This window comes from Mastigoproctus giganteus, chromosome 8 (genome assembly GCF_048544385.1).
Source record: "Mastigoproctus giganteus isolate SK-2022 chromosome 8, ASM4854438v1, whole genome shotgun sequence".
Taxonomy (NCBI): Eukaryota; Metazoa; Arthropoda; class Arachnida; order Uropygi; family Thelyphonidae; genus Mastigoproctus; species Mastigoproctus giganteus.
Genome location: NC_143582.1, coordinates 26,752,275 through 26,769,933, shown reverse-complemented (window position 1 = coordinate 26,769,933; position 17,659 = coordinate 26,752,275). Strand labels below are relative to the sequence as shown.

The window sequence follows — 17,659 nt, the reverse complement described above, 5'->3', positions numbered from 1 at the left end:
ACATCTTTGTGAAGTCGATCTCTACATACTATTACTCTTTTATAACCGAATCTTCTCAGAAAATACATATCCTCTGTCATGGCGTCATTCCTATATTTGTGCTGTTCCAAAACCAGGCAAAGATCCTTCTCTAGTTCAGAATTACAGACCAATATCATTGACAAGCTGTTTGGGCAAAATCTTTGAAAGGATGGTGCATAAAAGGCTCACCTGGATTCTAGACTCCAAAAATCTCCTTTCACCAATATGGCTTCCGTAAAAACAGGTCCACCCTAGATTTACTTGTAAAAATTGAATCCAACATTCGTAATGCCTTTGTCAGGAGACAAAGTAATGGTAATGTCAACCTAGTAATGGTCAACCTGGATATTCATAAAGCATTTGACACCACATGGTGTTATTAAAGATATACATCAGTTGGGGCTGAGAGGCCATCTCCTTTTAATAATTCAGAACTTTTTAAAAGTGTGTACATTTCAAGTCCGATTTAAAAACATGCTGTCAACATCTCACATTAACGAGAGGGTGTCCCACAGAGTCCCATATTGAGTCCAACCCTATTTTCAATTAGGGTCAACAATATTTTGGAAGAACTTCCAAAAACGATTGAAGTATACATGTATGCTGACGATCTCACCATTTCCTGCCAATCACAAAGCATGAATACTATTGAAAGACAGCTACAAATTGCTTTAACGAAAATTCAATCCTGGACCTTACGCAATGGATATCATCTCGCTGAACAGAAATCCACTACTACTACTCATATCTGCAAACTTCAGTCACTTCATTGTGATCCAGAGCTAAGGATAAATAACGTGCCAGTTCCTCTTGTTCACATTGTCCGTTTCCTTGGCCTGATACTAGACAGGAAACTGAACTTTCAAGCATGTGGCCTACCTTCGAATCATCTGCTTGAAGAAATTAAACATCCTCCAATGTGTGTGTGTCATCCATGTCATCGAGCGCTGATCATCATACCCTCATCCATCTTTATAGAGCTCTCATCGGGTCTCGCTTGGACTATGGCTCCCCAGTATATGATTCTGCGAGGAAAAGTCTTTAGAACGATTAAACACCATCCAGCACAGTGCTTTGAGAGTCTCTCTAGGGGCATTCAGAACCTCTCTGGTTCAGAGCCTTTACATCGAAGTCCATGAACCGCCCTTACATCTTCACAGAAAAACATTACTTCTGATGTATGCCGCAAAAATCTGCAGTCTTCCCTCTCACCCTTGTTGATGTCGATACAATACTGAATGCGAGTAATTTTACAACAGCAAACCTAATGAAAACTGACCCGCTCCACTTAGATTTAAGGAACTGGCTCAATCATGGAATATAGAAATCGGTAATATATTTCAGGACATGACACCACCAGATCCACCCTGGACCAAATATCTGTGCAATATATGATGACTACTTTCAACAGTTGGGAAAGAACACCCTGTCGCCTTCCAGTATCGCACAGTTACATGCAACTTACTTACACTCTTTCTAATTCAAACACATGTGAAATCTATACAGATGGACCAAAAACTGAGACCCAAGTAGGTGCTGCAGCAATATTCCCGTCATGCAGCACTTCTGCCTCATTGCTAGTAGAAAGCAGTATCTTCACTGCTGAGCTCTATGCTTAGCTTTGGGTCACATTATTGAATATTTAATTCCGTCTGCTTTAATGTACGCTGAATCACTTATTGCTATCTCAGCCATAAATACTAATACCATCTCCTCTCACCCTGTAATAAAACAAATCCATTTTAAATTACTTTTGTGTAATGAATCAAACCAAACTGTGGCATTCTGCTGGATCCCAGGGCATTCTGGGGTAGCAGGAAATGAAAAAGCAAATCTTGCAGCCAAACAACCAGATACTTCTATTTTACAGAATTGTCAAGTTCCATGTACCGATTTCAAACCTATCGTCCCTAAAGCATGTTACAATAGCTGGTCAATAATCTGGAGAGGTTATCTAGGAAACAAACACTTTACCAAATAAGACCAGAACCAAAGCTATGGCTCCCCAGGAAGGCTAAGGATTGGACATACGCACCTCACTCACCTGTATCTATTAGCCAATGACAGTGCTCCCCAAATGTACATCATGTCAAGTACAACTGACCATTTGCCATTTGTTAGTGGACTGTCCCCACTTTCAAAACATCCGCTTAAACACCTTTAAATCAATTGCTAATACACAGTCATCAATAAATTTATTGCAGATTCTGGAAGATGATCCTAATAAAGAAGAACTGTTTACTTTCCTAAATCGTATAGGAATATATCATAAAATATAGTTATATTAATGAAGCTGGTATTTCATATTCACCATCAGAAAGGTTCGCGTCATTAAATTCGACGACAACAATGCATGCTTCAACATTTTTTGCACCACGTTCTAACTCATGAATAATTTTAACTTTTTTGCGAATCGAGAGACACTTTCTTTTGTTAGTAGACATTTATTTCCAAAGGAAAGGTTCGTGTCTAACCGATTTTTATTTAAAATGACTGTAAAGTGATCTGCATACAAAGTTCTTAGAAGTCCCATTTCCAAAATTCTTGGAAGTCCCATTGATAAAATTCATAGAAGTTCCAAAATAAATTTATGGTTCAGTAAATAAAAGACAAGGTCAAGGTGTGTGTGTGTTTGATTGCGGTCTTCAGGGTCCTCCATGTACCACTGTAGCATCTGAAAAGGCATAATGCCAAGGCTGGCAAGTGTGTGTGTGTGTGTGTGTGTGTGTGTGTGTGTGTGTGTGTGTGTGTGTGTGTGTGTGTGTGTGTGTGTGTGTGTGTGTGTGTGTGTGTGTAAGTGTGTAAGTGTGTGTATTGTTATGTTGAGTGCTGGCATCTGGCGACTTCGCATCCAGAGGGGCATGGGACACCAGGTTCCCTACCCCGACTCCCAACCTTGGCCACAAGGAGGTGCACCAGGGTCCACTATCCATCTGAGACACTTACTGGGGCTCCCAGGCAAGCCTGGGCACCCAGAATTTTCAAAGAAAGGAAAATAGAAGGAATAGTATGGGAAATGGTAAGGTAGGAAAGTGGATAGAAAGCAAGGGGATGAAATGAAGAGGCATCCCTGAAAAGAAGAAAGTAGAAGTAGAGAGAAAGAGATAATACTAGTGGGCAATACAAAATCAATAATTAATTATATACATTACTCTATACAATTACACTTACGCTGCTAAGTTAGCAAAGCCTAAGAATAAGTTTTAGTTTAAACTAAACCGGAAACATCCAGCTGCCCATCTGCAGCCACAATAAAATTTTAACAACCTATTTATCATTGCAATACCCTTCTGCATACATAATTGACTACAGCCAAGACTAATATACAAAACTAACCAAATTACAGTCCAAGGTCAAACCATAAATGTAATTGCAGTCCAAGTTCTAAAACTAATTGAATATACACCTATAGTGCAAGCCAAAATACGTGTCCTGCCACACTAGAACTGGGACCGCAGTGAGAAACAAATCCAACCCGTTGACCTTAGGATCAACCTCACCCTTATTCAAACACACACACTAACAATTCAACACCCATCATACACAATATACACTATGGGATATAACTAAACAAACACCATTCGTTTAACCATGCATTTAACCATTTGTTTTGCCATTCTCCCATAAATTCAGTCTTTATTCCAGATATATCATCTTTTGTAGAGAGGTCTCAACTGATGGAATACTGATTAAGTACCACGGGCAGCCCTTTCCTTCTGTGATACTGTAAGCAGTTAAGGATAACCTCATACTTAATTGGTAATTTACCAGACAAAACCTGAATTGCCAAAGTGGATATTGTCTGGCAAGATCTAGATGCAGCTATAAGAAAGAACCTTTGTGCCTGTGTTAAGTACCTATTTACCAAAGATCTACTTATGCTGGGCTCCCATGCCTTGCAGCATAACATACTATGGGAATAAAAATACTCTTATAATATTGTTTAAGCATGGCAGATTTTATACCCCATTTTATACCCAATTTTGATCAACATGCCAGTCAAAGTTTTAACCTTACATAATATAAACTTTGCATGGGAAATAAACTGGAATTTATTTTCCAACATGACACCTAAATATTTGTATTTACCAATTTTATGGACATAAAATTGGTAAATTTTATGTAATCTCACCAGTAATCTCACATTTGGGGGTCTATTTTGGTCCAGTCTACCCTTAACTAACATTTGTTTTGTTTTTATAATTGAAATTTCAAGCTTGTGTGTCTGACACCAATCATTTAAATCCCTTACCAAATCATTTGCACTAGTTTAAGTTCAAGTCTATACAAGACAATCTAAATAGGGTAATGCGACAAGCAGAGCACTATTCTATAGTCTCCATCCCCGAAAGGACAAGGTCATAAACCAGCTGCTCATTCAATCCATTGCAATGTGGGTGGTCATAAAAGCTAAGTCTCGCTTTTCATTTTTGTCTATTCCAAGAATTGGGTTTTTTCGACTACCCGAACAATTAAAAATTGCATAGTTACCAAAATTTGTACAGTATATCTGTGTAGTATGCTCATTATAACAGTGAACAATTGTATGGGAATATGGGTAAATTAAAATCATTATGGTTTTTTGCTCGTTATAGCCATGATCTCGTTATTTCTGTGCTCGTTATAACCAAGTTCTACTGTACTTCCATAATGTATTTACAATATGCACTACACAGTTCTGCAAATTGCAGCATAAGGAGACTAGGCAACAGTGAGGTGACCTGATTGAAGCGTTTTAAGGCTTTGAATGGATTGAGCAAGCTCAATGCTGATAGGATTCTTCCTCTTGCCCAGACCACACACACACATACGCGCGCACACACGAGGGGACACAAATTCAAATTGAGGAAGAATGGTTGCAGAATAGATGTTCAGAAGTTTGCCTTTAGGCAATGGGTGGGTGTTGGACAAACTTCCATCTGTTGTTGTGGAAATTGATAGTTTAAATAAATTCAAGGAAAAACTAGACAAACTAATGGAAGGAATAAATAGGTGAAATGAGAGGTGTCGTGGTTTTTTTTTTTTTTTTTGGCTGATGCTGTATATGCCTTCTTTCTTGTATTATTTGCCAGTGCTGATAGTGCCATTCATAAATCTCCTATAAAGTTTTTATTTCATTGTAAACCACTAGATTTAGGTATTGATAGATTGAAAATAATTCATTGCACTGCATTTTTCATAAATTATTTCATTCAAGCAAAACTTAGAAAGCACTGATGATAAGGGAAGTCAGCTGGGGTCTAGAAATATTTTTGTTATAGTGGAATTTTTGTTAAAATGGTATTCGTTGTAATGGTATGTAAACTCTAGGACCACTGAAATAATAAGTTGAATTTGTACATGCATTTATCATAATTGATATGAATGATTACTTACTTTCTTAAAGCTTTGTAATAGTTTTACATTGAATATTAAAATTTTCTCTTATTTTTGTCTGTGTATATATTATTATCTATATCTTCTTTTGTTTGTTTGTTTTTTATAGACCTCTTAAATTTGAAACCTCTGCCAGTGACATCATTACACAATGCCAACTTTGAAATGCTGTATAATTTTTCTCATTTTAATCCCATTCAAACTCAGTTATTTCATACATTGTATCACACAGATACCAATGTTCTTTTGGGTGCACCTACAGGCTCTGGTAAAACTATTGCTGCCGAAATTGCAATGTTTCGTATTTTTCTGAAATATCCAGATACTAAGGTGAGTTGGGAACATTTTATTAAGCAGAAACTATATATGGTAAAATATTTTTTGCTAATATTTTAATGACTCTAATCTTTTGATTCATCTCTGTTAGTGGTTACTTAGTTAACTAGATATGCTCTTTAGTGTTTTCATTAATCACCATTTTGAAAGTTAAAAATTTGTGGCACAATGCAGGTAGTTGTGTACTGCAAACAGTAATCCGTTTCACCTGTTCCCTATAACATGCATATGGAAGAAAAAGAAAACAAGAATAAGATTTTATTTTCTCTAAACCCCTGAGAAAATTTGCTTTGATCTTTATTAATATTTGTAGTTCACCTCTCAATATCGGTTCTCACGGTCTAGCAATTAAAGTAAAGGTTACCATTTTAGAGATTACAGGTTCAATCTTCACCTATGTTAAATATATATTTCTTATTTCTAATTTTCTAAATATTTATTTTACCTTTTTTTTTTTTCAATAAATAATTTGTCTATAAATAAAGTAGCATTTTATGAAATGCTACCATGTAACCATACAACAAAAATACTGTTAATGGGGGGAATGAATTAAATTTTTATGATTGTTTTCATATACAATTCTCATTAGGGATTTTTTTAACTATGGGATTCTTTGGGGACAAACCTATGCCTTTCCCATTAGTAAAACATTCAATGAATAATGTCACAGTAATTGTTTTTGGAAATTTTTGGTATTTTACTAGGGTACAACTAATATTAGAACCATTATACAGTAGAACACAAATAAGAAATTCTGCATAATAAGTTTTCCTCTGTACTAGATTTGGTTTCTTATGTCCCAATTTCAACTCTATATATTGTAATGTATTATTTTCCCGCATATGAAGTTTCCCGGGTAAAATATTTTTCCACATAAAAAGTCCATGATAAAAAATACGCAGTGTATTATTATAATGACGTTTTCCCACCTGATACATTTTTTAATGTTTTATTTGGAAACTGTAAGGCATTTAATTCATTCTGCTTGAATCATACTCTGATGATGTCAGCTATTGTTTTTAAAAGGAAATATGCCTTTGAAATGCCTAGTGCAAAAGCTTGAGTTTCTCCAAACTTTACCATGATGTTCATCCAAAAATGAGTGCCATGTAAATCAATGTTGTTAGAATTTACCCTGATGATCAATAGGATTTATTTAAAGATATAATTACTGCTGAAGGTAAAGAAAGGGAGCTTGCATAAAGGTGATTACATTGTCTTAACTAGTTTTTAACTTCTTTACAGCAGGGCCAGCTGATGTTAACAAATGTTGAAATGATTAGGAAGGTAATTCTAGAGGCTTTTAAAGAGCTCTTTATGACAACTAAGAGATATTATTGAAGGTTTAGACTTAAATGGATGTCTGCCAAACTGATAAGATTGTGACACAGAAAAAAAATGCATGGGATGATTATAAATTATCAGGAATACACAAGTCTGCATCAAAGTTACTAGCTAACAACACAAGAAAAGTAGCAAAGAATTCTTTGCTTATGTTAAAACTAGAAAGAAAAGTGAATACATTGGTCACTGGAGGTGATTGGTATAACTGTTGATGATCCTGTATAGTTGTTGACGAACTGAATAAATATTTTACATCTACATTCACAAATGAAGAGATTTTTAGGGATGGGGATATCAAAAGTATACCTAATTGTAACTGGGAGATAAAAGATTTTATGACACCTGAGAAGAAGGTGAACGAGAATTTCCAAATTGTCCATAATTATGAGAGCATTTGGGGATGGTGTCTACAGACTGGAGATGTGTGAATGTCTTTCCTGTTCATGAAGAGGGTTCAGAAGGTGAGGTTAGTAATTACGGACCTGGACTTCTGTGCTGAGGAAAGTAATGAAGTCATTGGTTAAAGAGTTGTATTGTATGCAAAATTGTATTGACAGGAAAGAAATTATATAGTTTATACTATGAGGCAGTTGCAGAGAAACTGAATGCAAAATATGCTGCATTTTGGTACATCCTTTTCACATACATTTACAGGCTCTTAAGCCTCGTGACACTTAGCTTCATGCATATTTTTATCCCTGCCTCCTTAACACCTATACCAGTGAACTGAACTATCTCAATCACATAATTCTTGTTGGAAGACATGCTACTTATTATTGTGAAAATAAAGATGTTGTGCTCAATTGTGTTACCAGCACAGCATAGTACCTCTGTATTATGGAAAGTGGCTAAGGATTTAGCTAATCAAAAATTTCTCATATGATGGATTGGTTCTGGAAGCCTTTTACTTACTTGACTTTGTTCTTCACCGATCTAAATCCTTTAGTTTTTGACTGAGATATTGACTTGAGAAGAGTTGTTTTAGTTTGTTTAGATCCTTCTTCCTGGTAAGGTATTCTGCATTCCACAGCCACTTACTGGAATTTCTTGCTCATTAATATGAGACATGTACAACTAACCCTCGTATATCACGGTAGTTTTGTTCCTACAAAATCTTGTGCTGTGTGAAACCGTGTTACATGGGGGCTAAGAACCAGTACAAAAGGGGGGGTACGTGCCAAAAACTAACAAAAATACGCCAATTTTTATAACTATCAGAAACTTAATTTTTATAGTAGTAATAACTTAATATTTTAACTTTATTTTTATAATAGTAGTAACTTAAATAGTAATAACCGAACAAATGTCTTACCTTACAAATTGTGATACTTATATGTCAGATAATGTACATTAATTTAATTTTCTTCCTCTTCATTGCTGCTAAGCACAATCTCTTCTGCAGCATCTAAATTTCATGTACCTTTTGCTCTCTTTAAAAGTCACGATCTGCACGCTTCGAAGTCACAATTTTTTTATGGTCTCAAACAAGCACAAGTTCAATAGCACAGAACCCAGGGATTTCCCAACAAAATACAGTGGACCCCTGCTTTAAAGATATAAAGCACAAATTTAACTTTATTACCTTACCAATTAACAAAGTTAAATGATACGTGTGAAAATTGGAAGAATATTTTTCAGTTAGCAAAATAAAAATAAATTTATGCTTACGTGCATAGCTTAATTAATACATACTGTAATATGTACATACTAACTAATTGATATTTTTGTTCACTGCTTTTTTTTTTTTTTTTGGCATGCACAAGTTGCAACAAACACGATACGCACAAGTGAGATACGGAGTAATGAGTTTCTGAAAATTTATTTATGTTTTTTATATTTCATGAAAGGGGAAACACATTCCACCATAATAACGTGAAAACTCACAGAATTCCAGCTATCAGTACTATAGCAAATGCAAGAAGATTGAGTTTACTACCCATTTAAAATTTATTACACTAACAGAAAAGACCAATAAACCGGAAACTGCAAATTGCTTTTATCGTTTTATGGTAGTGACCTCCAGAAATGTGTTTTAGAAAAATATCATGAAGGCGATAACGACCAGCGAGTGAACAGCAGGGATTCACAAAAAGGAATGGAAACGTTTAAAATTACATCTAACATAATAGTAGGGTTTTCCCGGCACAAAAATCCCGTGTTATGCGAGATTGCCCGCAATTCTCAAACTGTGTTATATAAGTACCATGTTGTGCGAGGATTGCCACAATTTATCAATCATGTTAGAGTGAAACCGTGTTGTAGACGTACCATGTTATACAGGGGTTGCCTGTATTCAGCTTTAAGCTCTTCTTATTTGACTAGCAAAATTTAAAGAGTTGTCAAGTACTTTTATGATAGCAGTATGGTGCATGTCATATAGGGACATGTGCTGTCTTTTCAAAAAGTATTGTGTCAGCACTGCATATATGTGGATGCTACCTGTTCAAAACAACAAAACATTGTTCACTATAAGTATAGTCCAAAAGATGTGCTAATTACATAAACCATTCTGATTATAGAATACGGTTCTAATTAAATGCATGTACTAATTAATGTGATGCTATTTAAAGGCAGTGTATATTGCACCACTGAAGGCCCTTGTTCGAGAAAGGATCGATGACTGGAAAGATCGTTTAGAAAAAAGACTAGATAAAAAGTAAGTACATATTTATTTTCATGAATTATGCTAATTGACATACACTAATAAAATATTGTCATTTATTGACACTCATAAGAAAATTAATACAACTGAGTTCCAAAGCATACTTCTTCAGTACAAAATAGGCATATATAAAATTGCTAAAAATGCTTTTTTTTTTTTTTAAATTTGACAGAAAAATAGAATGAAGATATTATCCCTTACCAATGAAACACATACAGAGTATTTAATTTCTTTCTTGTTGGAAAAGAGTTGGACAATCTTGAAATTAATGGCAGTCCTTGACTTTTAGACATAATGCATTCTGAAAATAAGTCTGAAAGTCCAGTGATACAACTGCATGTTATAACGAGGAGACATTCCCAGAAGACAAATAAATGTATAAAATCTCTGATTATGGTATAATTTTTTTTAACCCCCCAAGTATTATTCAGTGTACTTAGAGTATTTAGATTTCAGTGATGTTTTTGGTACTGTTCCACATGAGTAATTGTTGTATAAACTGGAGCAGTGTGGCATTGTGGGTAAGTTACTGCTGTGGATTTATTAACTGGAGATAGAGAATAGTTATAAATGGCTACTGCTCTTCATGGACTAATTTTATGGATGGAATACCACAGTGTCACTGTTGAACCGCTTACTGTTTTTAATACAGTAATCTTTGCCAACTCTAGTTGGGAAGACTAAGGTCCCATAGAAAGTAGGCAGTTAGGAAAAAATAATAAATGTGGCAATAAAATATATGAAAAAAAAGCACAGCAAATTTAATTTTTCTATTTATTTAACATAAACGATAAGGCTGACAATACGATAAGAAATAAAATTAGAACAAGGCAATGGAATAAGTTGCCGACCGGGCTAGCCGAGTGGGTAAAGTACCTGCCCGGCAACCCAAAGGTCGCGGGTTCGATTCCCGCCTCGGGCTTGGATCAAAGTACTGCAAAAACCTTGGGAGGTGCAATATGGCCACAGAAGCCGATGCGCCAACAACTACCACATCACATCATCACAATGGAATAAGTTATGCATATGTACGTACACACAGTGTTGATTATCCTCATAGGCTATTCCCCTCATTTGATACAACAACATCTTGGTTGGGGTTTGAGCACATGTGGTAGATTTTTTCCTTTGAAAAAAAACTGAGAATGGATTATTGACTCATTTTACTTCTCAAATCCCTCAGCACTCTACTGATGCCACCATGCTCTCTTTCCACGTTCATGTATCAAACACTTTTATTTCTGTTTCATTGCCATAACTCTCCTTGCTCTTTTCACACCTTCACTTCCAAAATATGTTTGAGAAAATATAAATTTAGTCAAAAACACAAAAATCTACAGAAATGTGGCAATATATCAACACTCTATATATATATATATATGATACTAATGAGGGCTAGGTGCATTTTAGCCTTATTTGCTAATACGCTAATAAAACCCAAACAAACAAACTAATGAGGGCAGTGCTGAGGAGAAAGCATAAATCAATCATTGACTATTCAGCAAGAAATTGTAACATCATTGCTATTCCCCATGTAATATTGAATAAGAAAGATAGCCATGATTTGCCCTTTGTTCTCAATAGAAAACAGTTTCCCATATAGTTGACTTTCAGTATGGCAATCAACAAATTTTGGGCAAACATTGTCTTATTTGTCTTTGCACAGAACAAAATAAGCCTATTTTTGAACGTGGTCAGCTGTACATGATTCTCTCTATGACAGACATCAAAATTCAGATTAGAAGTGCCTAAAATCTCATGGCAACCGCTATGATTTGAAGTATTGCTTATTTCTTATGTAAGTACAGAGAAGTTTTCAGTAGTGTATCCACAGGGTAAGAGAGTGATTAACATACATTTTTACTTTTTCAATTATTATTCGATTGATTCAACCCAAATAAAAATTTGTGTAGATCCTTCATCAAAATTCATTCATTATGTTGACTGTTTTGTGGAATTTGGGATTGATGAAAAAATTGAGCATTACCATTACTGGTATATGATATTTGGCATATATAGTGCATATAGTACTTATTTGACTAGGAAAAATATAATTCAAGGACAAATAACTTATTAAATAACTTATGGACAAATAACACATTATAGACTTCTAAACTCTGTAATTTTAAAATCTCTTATTTGAAAATCAAAAGGTACTTGTTAAAAATGTAAAAATTATCTTTTAGATTTAGAGTGAGTGAATGTTGTACTGTATTATTTCACATAAGCATTTCAATTTTGGATAGAAAATGATCATATACATCTACTTATAACAGTAAAGTTTTTTTAAAATAAACATATGGTATGAATATCATATTTTACCTTTATTATTTTTGTTTGAAGCAGAAAAAAAAAAACACTATTGCCAGATACATTATATGCTTTTAATAGTTGAGATACAAAAATAAGTCAGTATTAATCGTGTATGAAAACAGCATATTTTAGGTTATTGAATATTTTATTTATATGTGTATGGAATTATGCATAACAAAAAAACAAGAAGCAATTCAATAAAAGTTGTGTCATGTGACCACATGTCTCAAAACTTGAGTTTATGAGATTAAACAAACTAAGAAGTGCATTATACATTAATGGACAATGCACGGTTCATCATAGATGACACAACAAACATTACTGACCCTTTCTACAAGTCAATCATATTTTTGCACAGCAGTCTTCTATACACACAATACAGAGGGTGTAACATAGGGAAACCCTGTATTCCCCCAAATTGTGAGAACCATTTATAGTTTATTCTGAAAACAAAACACTGAAGGAGGCCATTCTGAAACCTATCTATCTTGTGGCTATACTTTATTTTGGTGACATGCTCATAGCATGGCCACACAGGCACAACAACAACCTAGAGACATTCTTAAACAGTAGAGACAGAGAAATCCACTTCACTATAGAAAAGAGACAAATCACTACTGATCCTTGATGTGTCCCTGCACATGGAAAAACAAACTCACTCCATCTGTATATAGGAAGCTGAAATATTTGAGTATACTACTCTACTTCACCCCATATTACTTCAGAAGCATAAAAGCAGGATTCATAAAGGGCTAAGGGTCCTCCACTCGTGTTGGCCACACCTGGATCTGGAACTAGCCTCAACAAAACAAATGCTACTCCAAACAGCTACCATCACTTTTAGAGCAAAGTGGAGGAGAAATTGTTGAAGTTAAACATAAGAAAGGCACTTGGGGTGGATCGGATCTATCCAGTTATATTAAAGGAGGCAGCAAAGCAACTAAGCAAACCCTTAGCCATAATTATGAGAGCATCTTTGGACTCAAGGGAGGTCCCCATGGACTGGAGATGTGCAAATGTATCCCCAATTCACAAAGGGGGGGGGGATCGAAGGGTGACACGAGTAATTACAGACCAGTTAGTTTAACTTCTGTTCCAGGTAAAATAATGGAGTCCCTGGTTAAAGATGCATTTGCAGGATCATCTAGACAAGACTGCAGCAATAATTCAGACACAGCATAGGTTTGTTATGGGAAAGTCTTGTCTTACAAATTTGATAGGATATTATGATGTGGTTACAAAGGAACTGGAAGGAAAAAATAATTTTGATATCATATATTTGGATTTCAGGAAAGTTTTTGACACTGTTGCGCATGGAAGACTATTGTACAAATTGGAGCAGAATGGTATTAAGGGTAAGTTGCTACAATGGATAAAAGGATGGTTGAGTGGGAGAAGACAGAGGGTGGTAATTAATGGGTGCTGCTCTTCGTGGACTAATGTTATTAGTGGAGTCCCTCAGGGTTCAGTTTTGGATCCACTGTTGTTTTGTATATTTATCAATGATATTGTTGAAGGCATATCAACTTAGTGTCGAAGTTTGCAGATGATACAAAGGTTGGCAGGGTTGTTAATGACAGTAATGACAGTGTGCTACTGCAACAGGATCTAGATAATTTGAGCAGATGGGCTAAGAAGTGGCAACTGAAGTTTAACCTTGACAAATGCAAAGTACTGCATATGGGTAGAAGTAACCCCAGAGAAACATACCAACGGGTCCTGACGAGGACGAGAGTTGCCTGTGCGGACGTGCCTTTCTGCCGCTCTTGGAACAGAGAAGTTTTTTCTGATTTATTTTCTGCTTTATTAGTTTAAATTGACATATTAACTATTTTCTAGAGTAGCTTTATATTCCTATTTACGGTACTTAAGTTTAAAGTAACTTAGATAGAGATTTTGTAGGTATCACTTAGTATTGGAAAGGGTATCAAATCCACGTGTTTACCATTCGTAAATAGCCGCCATTGTTACGCGAAAATTAATCAGTAAAATCTATTAATCTTGTCGAACTTCATTGGCAATTAAATTGTACTTTTAACTATACATATAACCACTTAGGTTATGTAACATAAATAATTAGTAAAAATAAATAATGATACGGAAGTTATATAAAGGGATTTCGTAGATAACACTCGTTACTGAAACATAAATATTTCGTAGATAACGCTCGTTACTGAAACATAAATATTTCGTAGATAACGCTCGTTACTGAAACATAAATATTTCGTAGATAACGCTCATTACTGAAACAAATATTTCATAGATAACACTCGTAGATAACACTCGTTACTGAAACATAAATATACGTTAAAACTGTGTTGGGATACAAGTTTAGGATTTAATTTTGTACTGAAATTGAAATTTTATTGAAAGTAAATCGAAATTATGACTCAAACCAGAGCAGCAAAGCAAAAGGCTCAAGCTAATGGGAATGGTGCAACACAGCGGCAACCCCCAAGGCAGAATGCGCTGATCCCAAAGGAACTAGTAGTTGTTGGTGACTCTATTGTCAGGGAAACGGGAAACATGCTTTGTAAAAAGGATAGGTGGAACAGGACCAGGGTATGTCTGCCAGGGGCAAAGGTTGATGACGTTGTAGAGCAGATATCTTTTAAGGGCACAAAAGGTGATATAGTTGTACACGTTGGCACTAATGATATTAAGAGTAGGAGACCAGCGGAATTACTTAGCAAGTACAGGTCACTGAAGAAAAAAAGCCATGAATTAGGGTTGAATTTGAAAGTGTCTGCAATTCTGCCCAGACACGATAGGAGGGAGTATATGATGAGAGCCCTGTCGATCAATTTGGCCCTGGAAAGATTGTGCAGGGCTCAAGGGGTAGAATTTTTTTCTGCCTGGTCTGTACTTGTTAATAGGAGAGACTGCTTCTACAGGGATGGGTTGGAAAACTGCTAGATTGGGGATGATACAAGGACTAATAGATTAACAGTAGCCACTGGCAGAGGAGAAAGTGATTCTTGCACTGCTTCTATTGGAATGAGCAGCAGCCTGGAAAATAAGATGCAGGATATTTCAGAGACTGCTGGGAATCATGTGGGTACAAGTAAACACATGGGTTGTGTTAGGGTGGCTAAGAGGAAGAGCAGGTGCATGTATACTTGCGTGTACACCAATGCTAGAAGTTTAGTAAATAAATTTGATGAATTTGAGGTATTGCTCAAAACATCAAAGGCAGATATTGTTGGGATTTCAGAGACGTGGTGTCACACAGATATAAGGAATGCAGAACTGGAATTTGGAGAGTACAATGTCTACAGAAAGGATAGACAGGATAGGAAGGGAGGAGGGGTTATGCTATTAGTTAAGAAACATAAAATCCAAGGAAGTGAAGCCAGTCGACATCGCCAGACAGTGCAGTGTCAAGTCAGTTTGGTGTGACATAAGCATTGGGAGATCAAAATTGAGAGTAGGAGTGTGCTATAGGCCTAATGACTCTGATGAGTATAATAAGAAACTGTACAGAGAAATAGTGGGCCGGTAAATCAGAGAGTCTTATAATGGGGGATTTTAATTTCCCAGATATTGACTGGAATTTGGGGCTGGTCACTCACACACTAGTAAGGCTTTTGTGGATTTATTGGATGATTGTTTTCTACATCAGCATGTTTGGGAGGCAACTAGAGGGAGTAATACTCTTGATTTGATTATCAGTAGTGATTCTTCATGCATTAAGAATCTGCAGATAAATGAACCACTAGGTGGCAGTGATCACAGTGTTCTGAAGTGGGATTTACTCAAAGAGGTAACTACCATTAGGGGTAAAGGGAAGGGTTATTGCTTTCGTAAAGGTGACTACAATGGTCTGAGACAGTATTTAAATTCCATACAGTGGGATCAACTGATGATGTTACCAACAGCAAATTCAAAATGGGAAGCATTCAAAGAACTTATCTTGGAAGCTACTAGGCTTTACATACCAACTAAGAAATATTGTTCAAGGTTTAGGCCTAAATGGATGTCAGATGAACTAATGAGACATATGGCAGAAAAGAAAAATGCATGCGATACATACAAATTAACACGTGACACAGAAGCCTATGATAGATACAAGTTGATCTGTAACCAAGTTACAAAGGAATTAGGCAGGCGAAGGCAGATTACGAGAAATCCTTGGCAAGGGATGCGAAGAAAAACAGCAAAGAGTTCTTTACTTATGTAAACTCTAGAAGGAAGGGGATGAATCAGATTGGTCCACTTGATATCGATGGATCAACTGTTGATGATCCTGCTCAGGTAGCTAACAAACTAAATGAATATTTTGCATCGACATTCACACATGAGGAGTTATTCAGCGAGGGGAATGCCAGAGGTGTATTCAACTCTGGCAGTAAGCTAGAGAATCTTGTAATAACTGAGAGTAAAGTGGAGGAGAAATTGTTGAAGATAAACACAAGAAAGGCACCTGGGGTGGATGGGATCTATCCAGTTATATTAAAGGAGGCATCAAAGGAAGTAAGCAAAGCCTTAGCCATAATTATGAGAGCTTCCTTGGACTCAGGGGAGGTACCCATGGACTGGAGATGTGCAAATGTGACCCCAATTCACAAAGGAGGATCAAAGGCTGACACAAGTAATTATAGACCTGTGAGTTTAACTTCTGTTCCTGGAAAATTAATGGAAGCACTGGTTAAAGAAGCACTGCAGGATCATCTAGACAAGACTTCAGTTATAGCTTGGACACAGCATGGTTTTGTTAAGGGGAAGTCTTGCCTGACCAATTTGATTGGATACTATTATGCAGTAACAAAAGAACTGGATGCAGGGAATAACTTTGATATTATATACTTGGATCTTAGAAAGGCTTTTGATACTGTTGCACATGGAAGACTGCTGCACAAATTGGAGCAGTGTGGCATTGGAGGCAAATTGCTGCTATGGATAAAGGGGTGGTTGAGGGGGAGAGGATAGGAGTGGTAATCAATGGACACTGCTCATCGTGGACTAATGTTATTAGTGGAGTCCCTCAGGGTTCAGTATTGGGTCCTTTATTGTTTTCTGTATTTATAAATGATATTGATGATGGTATATCAAGCTTAATGTCCAAGTTTGCAGACGATACGAAGGTTGGCAGGGTTGTCAACGACACTACTGACACTATGCTGCTGCAACAGGATCTGGAAAGGTTGAGCAGATGGGCTGAGAGGTGGCAAGTGAAGTTTAACGTTGACAAATGTAAAGTACTACATATGGGAAACAGCAACCCCAGAGCAACGTATCAACTCTGTGGTACTACACTGACAGTGGTAGAGAATGAAAGGAACCTGGGGGTGGTTGTGCAGGCAGATATGAAGTTCTCTGAGCAGTGCAGATGGGCTGCAAGAGTAGCTCATGGTGTATTGTCAATGATATATAGGAATTTTTCTAGCAGGGATAAGGAGGTGATTATTCCCTTGTATAAGGCAATGGTCAGGCCACACCTAGAGTACTGTATACAGGCCTGGAGGCCTCATTTCAAGAAGGATGTAGAGCTGCTGGAAGGAGTACAGAGAAGGGCAACAAGATTAGTGAATGGAACAATTAGTGAATTAGTGAACAATTAGTGATTAGTGAATGTCTTATAATGGGGGATTTTAACTTCCCAGATAT

The 17,659-nt window shown here is 36.2% G+C and overlaps 1 protein-coding gene across 2 annotated transcripts in view; it reads left to right on the top strand.

Moving 5' to 3' along the window:
* The window catches only part of obe (activating signal cointegrator 1 complex subunit obelus), a 402,671-nt gene that overhangs the window by 214,663 nt on the left and 170,349 nt on the right, over window positions 1–17,659 (top strand). For both annotated transcript variants that reach the window (XM_090379766.1, XM_090379764.1), the window contains exons 22-23: window positions 5,507–5,727; window positions 9,648–9,733. In XM_090379766.1, coding sequence (XP_090235892.1) covers window positions 5,507–5,727; window positions 9,648–9,733 — 307 coding nt within the window. The remainder of the gene's footprint in view (window positions 1–5,506; window positions 5,728–9,647; window positions 9,734–17,659) is intronic.